Source organism: Diadema setosum, chromosome 11 (assembly GCF_964275005.1).
Source record: "Diadema setosum chromosome 11, eeDiaSeto1, whole genome shotgun sequence".
Classification (NCBI taxonomy): domain Eukaryota; kingdom Metazoa; phylum Echinodermata; class Echinoidea; order Diadematoida; family Diadematidae; genus Diadema; species Diadema setosum.
Window position 1 is genome coordinate 39132568 of NC_092695.1, and position 9842 is coordinate 39142409.

General features: G+C 38.8%; 1 protein-coding gene across 2 annotated transcripts in view; it reads left to right on the forward strand.

Annotated features, from left to right (window-relative positions):
• Positions 1–8062, forward strand: part of LOC140234696 (thioredoxin domain-containing protein 9-like) — a 9083-nt gene extending 1021 nt beyond the window's left edge. The window contains exons 2-4 of one of the 2 annotated variants that reach the window (XM_072314730.1): positions 2826–3025; positions 3650–3927; positions 4825–8062. In XM_072314730.1, coding sequence (XP_072170831.1) covers positions 2852–3025; positions 3650–3927; positions 4825–5035 — 663 coding nt within the window. In that variant the 5' untranslated portion in view covers positions 2826–2851 and the 3' untranslated portion in view covers positions 5036–8062. The remainder of the gene's footprint in view (positions 1–2825; positions 3026–3649; positions 3928–4824) is intronic. The other variant, XM_072314731.1, reaches the window with a different exon arrangement.
• Positions 8063–9842: the final 1780 nt, after the last annotated feature.

The window sequence follows — 9842 nt, forward strand, 5'->3', positions numbered from 1 at the left end:
CAAGGGACTGAGGTCCTGTCACCTCGCCGATTCTCCCTTCAACACGTTCAACTCTCTTCTCTTTCCATCCCAACTAAGCTTGCCTTAGTCATGACTATAAGGGTAAGGGCACCAGTATTCGGTCAGGCACCGGTATTCGGTCACTTATCACTAGTCACCAGCCAGTAAGTTCAACTGTCACAACACACGCAAATCACACTGATTCACATACTTGCACACTGATTCACAACAGGAAACTCCCTTAGCTTAGCCCCCTCCAAAAATCCATCCAAAATCCCAAATTTTACCGTCAAAAGTGCAGAATCGGCGCTACTTTCCAAAAGCGTGCGCGGATAAGGCCCAGTTTTAAGAGTACGGGTCGCCGAAAAAGCGCTAAAAATCGAGAAATACCCAGTTCTCTCGCAGGATTTTTCGCTTATCGCAAGCTTGGAGTGTAATGGTATCCTCAAAAACGCAAAAGAAAAACAAAATGTCCGTACGTGCCGATACAGTGTCCCAATGTACAAGGGTTGAATGCAAGTGCCGAGGCCCTAGTATTCGGTCACCAACGGTCGCTGCAACTTCCCCGATGCAATTTTGCGCCAACAAGGTAGCGCGCGCGCGCGTTTTTCAGCTGCCTTGAACACGCATTGACTTTGAACGCGCACATTGCGTGACCGAATACTGGAGCCGGTCACCGTATACTGGGGAATTTTCAAGGTGAAATATTTCGCGATTTTGTGCAATTCTGTGAGATATTTAACGAAATGAAAGTTGAGATTAAAGAAATTTGATATATTTCACATACATTGCTGTAGATATGATGTATGTATGTATTATTTTAGTTTGAAAAATATTGCAAAAAAGCTTAAGTGACCGAATACTGGGGATGTTACCCTATAATATTTTCAGTTGTTTTTGCGTCTTGTTAACAACACATCACAACAACGCTTCGCGCAACGCAACAAGTCATGCTAAGGTTCACATAATATACGCCGCAAAGCTGAATATGTAACAATATAAAACAGGCGCGTCTACGTCACAATCCCATATACCGGTACAACATGATGATGCATGGTTTTCAAGACTAATCAAACTGCAAGGTTAAAAAATGATGGAATCCCCCAGTCCCTGAAGTATTACTCATACTTTGATGTTAGTTCTCTTAACAGCAGCTGTGATGGTATTTGTCCCAGCAATCAGTAAATTAGTCATACATTTGAATATTTTCCTTCCATCTATATACATTGTAGTTAACTTCTTTGCACTTTACTTTTATTAAACGGCAGCTGCCATTTGTTGGATCAGGTTAGGAAATTGATCTGTGAATTTATAGAAGGCTCCTTCTACAACTACTAGATCTGATTGGTTTGCTAGGTCAGTAGGTGTATGTGATCAAGGAATGGGATGCATGGAAACTAATTCTCGCTATCGCCAATGACGTAAAAAGTACCCGGATGTTGATTTAAGCGTCATTTACGGTGCATTATGGGATAGTCCGGTAGTGAAGTCACTTCCGTTCGTACGCGCGTGATACGTGACTAATGCTATTTACCCACACAACCAACTGTATTCTACGTGTACTTCCTGTTTTCTCGACTTGAATTACAGCTTTAATATGATTTGAAATTTCTCCATTCTTAAGTGTTGGTTGTTGCTGCGAAGCTGCCATGTGTTGTTCGCACGACAATAAATGAAAAAAATCTGCAGAAATAGGACCCTTGCTGGCATGCGAGACGTGACGTGGCCGCATGGGTGAAGTTTGCGGGTGACTCCACAGCGCAATACGTGCACGCGCGATTTACTAGTAGTGATAGTAGGCCTAGTGCCTACGTAGTTACTTGGAAGAAGTTGCTTCGGAGACAGGGTAAGTTTGAGATCACGGTTCGTTCCCGATTGTGTTCGCGACATTTCGACAGAGAACAAATAAAAAAAAAAAGATGAGCATTCCATGACGATATCCAGGTTGGTGAATATTTTCCAGCATATTTTCAGCGTATGCAGAGATGACTGATCTGTGATGTGCACATCGATCGCATGATCAAGCAGTACGCTGTACCGGTATGTGTTAGCTTATGCGTGCAGTGGTGTATGGTGCATGCTAATGCAAGGCCGGCCGCTGGCCTAGGGCAATGCATGCGGGGACTAACAGTGTACGAGTATGACAGGCCTGGCCACTCGCTGGCTCGGGCGGTACAGCCGCCTATGAACTGTACTAGTATCCGTGGTCGGCGCGGCGCTATAGGTAAGGTGCACGTACGCGCACGCTAGCGCTGCGCAAATTATGCCCTGTGCCGGAAGTGCCCTTGCTACGAAGTACACTAAATCTTGACGAAAAAACCACATCCGGGTACTTTTTACGTCGTTGGCGATAGCAAGAATTGGGAAGTGATATAGATCAGCACAGTTGATTAAGGATATATAAATTTATAAAAACTTTGAAAGAAATGAAAATGATTGGAGAGAGGGCAGATTAGATGCTGTAGCTGTTCTAGTACTGTATACGCCAAATTTTTCGCGAGGTTTTTATTTTTAGTGAATTTCGCGAGTCGGATGCTATTCGCGAAATCAATGACACGCGAAAATATTGACTCTGATCCCGATGTGAATGTAACATACACTCGTACTCTTTTCCATTCAGTGCAGGACTTCGTGATTGCGAATTTAACCACTCGCGAAATTGTCGGGAATTCCCGATTCACGAAAATTTAGACTCGTGAAATATATGGCGTATACAGTAAGTCTCAAGCTAAATCTTCTGCAAGCCCACCAAGGTCTGTCTGAATGTACTACAAATTTAATGGTAGATCATTGATTTAATTCATGTGATATAATTCTGTATCAAGACAGTTACATCAATCACTGCATCGCCATGGACCAGGCTGTACAGCAACAGATCATCAAGGCCACTGAGATCATTGAAAACCAGGTAGATGCCGAGATCCATCGTCTGGACAACATTGATGCAGATGAGCTGGAAATCTTGCGAAGGAGCCGCTTGGCCAACCTAAAGAAGCAACGTGAGCAGGAGGATGAGTGGAGGAGGGTAAGTTAAGCCAAGCAACAGGAAATCAATTTAGTCCTTGTGTGGAATAAATCTCCATTGCGTAAAATACACACACACACACACACACACACACTCATATATATGTATATATATATGAATAAAAAAACAATAAAGGTATTTCACACTAGCCATTCCAGATCTATGAAAGTATGAATTGTGCTAGTTCTCTGTAAGGGGAAATCATACCCCATCAATAATCATGTTCTTAGAAGTGTTCAAATGGGTATGTATGATATTGTGACTAAAATATGTCCAGTGCCCGATGCCCTCTATGTACTACTGTTGGAGTGAAAGGGGAAATGATGCTTTTCCCTAGTACCTGTACTGGTACATCATGAACATATGAAACATTTTCAGATGGACTTTGAAATTCTGTCAAAGGAAAGACTGTTATACACAAAGTCATTCTTTCCCTGCAATATTTGTTCACTGCTTAGATCCAAGAAAATATTGTTCATTGTTGCTTGATTTTTATCCAGCTTTGATCTTTTGTTTCTCAGATTTCTTAATAGGTTTAAATCTTATTGAACTTCCTCAGCTTAAGAATCAATGAAATCTGTGTTTTGTTGGTTTCTTTTTGTATTTGTACTTTGTCAACTAAAGATAGGTCATGGCGAGTACACAGAGATTCCGGCCGAAAAAGACTTTTTTGGCGAGTGTAAGAAGAGTACCAACGTGGTGTGCCACTTCTACCGTGATAGTACGGAGCGCTGCAAGATCGTTGATAAGCATCTTGCCATCCTGGCACCAAAGCATGTTGAGACCCGCTTCCTGAAGATCAATGCAGAGAAGTGTCCATTCCTGGCTGAGAGGCTGCGCATCGTGGTCATCCCAACCATCGCTCTCATTAAGGAAGGGAAGACGAAGGACTACATCGTTGGGTAAGAAGGCATTATTTTTTTTTTTTCTGATTGAATTAGAAATCACTTGTTTTGGAAAGTAAAATTGCAGTTCAGTAAATTTGTTTTACTTGTCTGCTACATCCTGTAAAACCAGAAATTTTTGTGTGCATGAAACTTTCGTGAATTTCGTGAGGAGCCAAGATTCACAAAGTAAAGTGTACACAAAAGGTTTTGTCTACACGATGCTTTGAATGCTGGTGACAATTTGCGGAAATTTCATGCAGCTACTGTTTGTGGTTTTTCAGTAGGTGCTGGAGATGTGGTCTTCATCACATATTGTGATAGGGTAACATATGATGTGGTTATCATCCGATCAGAAATTAGTGGAAAGCTTATTCAGAGTCCGTGTTCAGTTGCCATATAAGATTTCCGTAGTTCATGTAATTGCTGTGGAATTGTTTAATGGTATTTGATTCAACGCTATGGGGATGTGGTGTGACAAGGAAATAACACTAGATTTTGAGCTGGATTGTGTCATGGTTAGTGGGCTTAATGTATTGGGCCTTTTTTTTCACATTTTTTCACTACTCTATTCATTTGACATTAATCTTTCATATAAAGATCAACTTTTAGTTTGGATATTTCCCTCTGAACAGTCATTCCTGGTTGGTGTATATTGAATGTTTGAAAATTTTGCTGGTTTACTGTGTTTACTCTAGCCATGCTTTCACTGATGCAACTTTGCCCATATGGTGAAATAAAAGACAAGGGATTTGATATAGAGCTTTGGATCAAAGCAGACTTCTCTCATACATGTAGTTGCTTTATTACATCAACACAAAATAGAACATATACGCATATATTTATTAATTATGGATAGACATCAACAGGAATCAATTCAAATATATGGCTAAAATGTTTTCTTCCACTCTGAAGCTTTGATGATTTGGGAGGAAGAGACGACTTCCCGACAGAGATGCTGGAGTGGAGACTAGGCATCGCTGAAGTCATCAACTACAGCGGTGGTGCAGAGCCCCCCATGGCCGGTCAGGGGTCAAAAGGTAACAAGGCAGCTGATTTACTTGGGAGGAGAAACCAGAAGATCATCAAAGGAGGACGTGATGACTCCGACTCAGATCTCGACTGATGGAGTAAAACTATGTTTCTTTAGTGTTTGTATGTGTGTGCACATGTTTTGGTGATAATATATACATTACTTAATGTACATCTGTGGATCTGAAAAAAGGAAAAGAAAAGGAGTATGTTTCTCTGGTCCATGTTATACAACAGGGCAGGGCCACAGTTACCCATTTTCTGTCCTTAGTTGTGTTTGGGGTCAGATCTTCAGCCTTGTGCATTCACAGTTCCACACATGATGCCTGTAGCAAGATTCACCAAGACAACTTGGTCATAAGACCTCAACACTGGTCAGTATGTTGTGCAGTTGAAATACATCATGTGTTTTCTCTTGATCAGAGGACATTTAGCCTTTCCACAAATTTAGATAGTTTTGTGGTACAAGTAATTAATAAAATGTCATCTTCTCTAAAAGGATACCACAAAGCAATGTAATTACATGTTTAGTTCTTCCTTGATGCTTTGTAGAACACAATCATTTCTTCTCTATGTTCTGACATGACACAATCTCAATGACTTCAGTGATTGATATCTTGGATCACTTTAGGTATTAAGATATTTCTGATTTTCTTTCTTTTTTACTTATCTGTTTTGTTTTTTAAATCTAGTTCCACTGCTTTTCTGAATAGATTGTCTTCAAGTGGTGTAACCATGCCATGTCAATCTCATTCTCCACTCACCCATAATTGACATACTGTTGTTGTTGTTGTTGTTGCTTTATTTTGACATGTGCCATCAGAAAGTTTGTTGTATTAATTTTGTTTACAATCACACATACATTGTTACATGCATGGACATTGGATCATACCAGAAAAAAATACCTCTAACTGCTTCCTATGGAGATGTTTGCAAATGACTATGATTATGAGTGTGTACATAGCTGCTTTCAACCTAGGTTGATGTGCTCAAGGAACACTTCAGCTCTCACATTGAGTGCAATCCTTGTCTTCAACATTTGTATTTTTTCTTCCCTGTGACAGCAGTTAGTTATTTAAACACAAACTATATAAATTTATCTAAATTCCAAGGAATGACCATTTAGTCATCAAACAGTTGGTTGTCAAGTTTTTCAGATGTTTTAATGTGCTTTTAGCTCCAGGCTACCTTTAGACAGTTTGTACATAAGGAAGATTCCATGCAGGTTGATCTAACTATTTGACTTGCACTATTCTTATCAGTAGTAGGCATTTACATCTTTGAGACAATGTCTAGGGCATGGCAAGACACTGCTATTACCTTCCGATAGTGTTTGATGTAAACAGTATAAGACATGCGTCATGATTTCATCTCTGCATGATAAAATCTGATGGTAATGTAGCCCTTTGCAAAAACTATGATGATGCTGTATACAGGTAGATCTAGCTGGTTAATCAAATAACATAAAAAGGACAAATCCTGCTTTCATTCCCAACATTGACATTTCCACTAGCTCTGCTGATCACTGTGTCAGGCCTTTGTGTTTTGTGATGTTTGAATCTGTAATCCTACCTTCATGTAGTATCTTTTTATTTGTTCTGCTCATGTTTTTGAGATGCATTGATTGCAAAAATATGTTATCTATGGATGATAAAATCAGTTCATATTGTCTGTAAATAGAGACAACTAAGGAGGAGGTTTGTGAAATGGGGGAAAATCATTCTTAGAGTGTATTGAATGCCAGTACATATAATGAATTTTTAGTGTGAATAGATCTTGACATAATGGCTGCATCATAATTCTTCAAGGACAGCTTTTTATTTAGTGTGTACACAAATCAGGTAAAGGATAACGCATAAGCAATCTTCATGGCAGAATACTCTGCATTGTACATGTAGTGGAAAATGAAGTATTCTTGAAGATAATGATTCTTTTGCATTGCGCATGGTCTGGAAAGATGTTCTTAAAAGAAATGTCTGGATGGAGTATTTCTTGTAAACAGCAGTTTGAAGAGCAATTCGGAAATGATATCACAGCCATTTGACAACATCATTACAATGTATTTACGTTTTGAAGTATAAAAATACCTAAGATGAGATACTGCATTAGAATGCAAAATATACTGCTAGCACCGTAATTCATACAGTCACAGATATGGTGATGATGATGATGATGATCAGCATTCATGTAGCGCCCTTTATCTGTAGAACATTCAGAGGGGCCAAGCTTCCACAATATGTCACGTAGTATTTACAAAGTTGATGGAAAGATAGGTCTTTGGTTCAGATTTAGTGGTATCAAGGCTGTTACTATTCCCAAGTTAGATTGGTACTATGCTACAAATGCCTCCACCAGCTTGACGTTCCCTCTACTATAGCCACATCACAATAATCTTTGAGGATTTACTGAGAGGTCATTTTAACATGTCAAAAGTTTAATTTTCAAGGAGTAGCATGCTATGAAGGAAAAAGTAACTATAGATGTAAAGTAGCCACTGCCAGCATTTTTTCTCATTTTCAATATGTCAACTTTGCCAGGTTGCTTCAACACTTCTCGATATTTTTGCCCTGTTGGGTGAATGTTACTTGAGTTTGTAATAAATGCACGTTTGTTTTAACTAAAATGGAAATTAAGATTAATTGTGTGCACTTCAGTCTCTCTCACATGACTTGTATCATATTTGATATATCATATAAACAATAATGTGAAGTTAACAATTGCTGCTATGATAGCAGAAGCATGGCAACAAGCTATTAAATAGGAGACAAAAAGAAACAAAGGAGACCCCATTGGCAGAAAGGCATTGTTTGAATTGATTCAAGTTTATCACAAGTTTCACTGTAAGCAGCTGGAATGGGAGCAGCTAACGCAACATAACTAGTCAACCTCACCCAAGTTGACCTTGCACATCAAAAAATTGGCCAAGTCTAAGAAAAAGTCGACCCCCAATGGATATAAATGTGTTGATTCCATTGTGTAAATCAAAATACTTGCAAGTCAAAGGATTTTTGCTGATTCCTTTGGATTCCATGTATACATGTATGAGGTTGACTGTATTTATCGAGCTATTTGAGAAATTTGATGTGGTAAATAAAACTGGCTGCATGGAGATAAGGCATGACCTTGGTGTGGTGAAGGTGTTGTTTTTTGAGAAGTCAAGAAAATGATAACTTGCATGACTTAAATACAATGTATCTGATTTGTGTCCTGTAGGAGTATTTTTACATGATTAATACACTAGCTGTATTTTCAAAAGGAAAATGAGCAAGATGATTTCCACCCCAACAGATGTAACCAGTTTGTAGTAGATAAAGACTTGAATTCAATATGTTTTGTGGAATGACAAACATACATGTATTTTTTTTCTTGTTAATTTGTGTGAACAGGTTGCAAGTGTTGGTTCACAGCCACATTGGGGACAAATACAGGGGGAGCCTGTTAAACAAGGTCATTGGGTCTGGCTAGTTTACCTAGTTATATCCGGACCCTCGTATCCATACACTTGAAATATGCCCCCAAATGTACACTGCATGTCTCGACGCTTGTTATCAAATGTTTTAAAGTTAACAAGAATGTTGCATTCTGGACCTGCAGTTGAGAAATTACATTCTCATCCACAAAGCCAATAGGAGCTGTATTGTGTGTATGCATACTGGGGATATGTATGCAAATGCACGTGTCGATGGGAGTATGATGTACATGTAGTTGTATCTGACCCGGATATAACAGAACTCCACTGTACAGCATTTTAAGGACAAGTCCACCTTCAAAGACATGTGGATTGAGTGAAGACAACAATAATAGTAGAACACATCAGTGCAAGTTTGGGGAAAATCGGACAATCCGTTCAAAAGTTCAGAATTTTTTAAGTATCTGTGCAGTCACTGCTGGATGAAAAGACTACTACAGTGTATGATGTCACATGCGTACAGCGATATAAGGAAAATAAAAAGAGAATTTCACAAAACTTTACTTTTTGAAAAAAGTGCACATTTCTCTGACTTGTTACTGACAGATGTTAAGGGTCATATTATTCCCCTTGCCTTCTGAAAGAGAGAAGTCGAGTGTTCTTTTGTTATGCGAGAAAAGTAAAAATATGTTAAATTTTCTGTATACATGTACTTTCTTTATTTCGTTGTACTCATGTGACATCACAAGCTACGGTAGTCTTGTCATCCGGTCGTGACTGAGCAGAAACTTCAAAAAATTCATAACTTTTGGAACGGATTGTCCAATTTACCTCAAACTCTCGCTGATCCGTTCTACTAATATTTCTGCATTCACAAAACCCACATGTCTATGAAGGTGAACTTGTCCTTTAACAGGAAATGATACCCAAATACATGTTAGTCAAGTATTGAGTGAATACACAAATATTAGGGGAACACATCTGTTAAAGTTTGAGGAAAATCAGACAATCCATTCCAAAGTTGATTAACTTAACTACAACAGTTAAGTGAAGTCACTGCAGTACAATATAAAGAGAAGTCCATAGAATTTCATATTTACCTCCACAAATCAGCATTGGTTCATTTGTTTGTTCGTCTGTTTGCAAAATTACTCAAAAAGTTGTCAACAGATTTCAATCAAACTTGCAGGAAATGTCGATAATGACACAAGGAACAGATGGTTTAACTTTTTGTAGTGATCCTGGAATCTTTATGGATTTTTGAAGGATTTTTAACTTTTGGCATAAAGATTCAAGTATAACTTAGTGTAAAAGGGGATGGCTAGTAACTGATCATTGGGAATGCTGGGGGATGATTGTTCCAGTTCTTGTGGGATTCATTTAAGAGTACATTATTTATCTATTGTTGTGTGAAAATTATTTGCTTCAGAACAGTCTCATATTCAAGTAATGTGCAGTTTAATGCCCCGTCACTGTACAGGCATGCTTACCT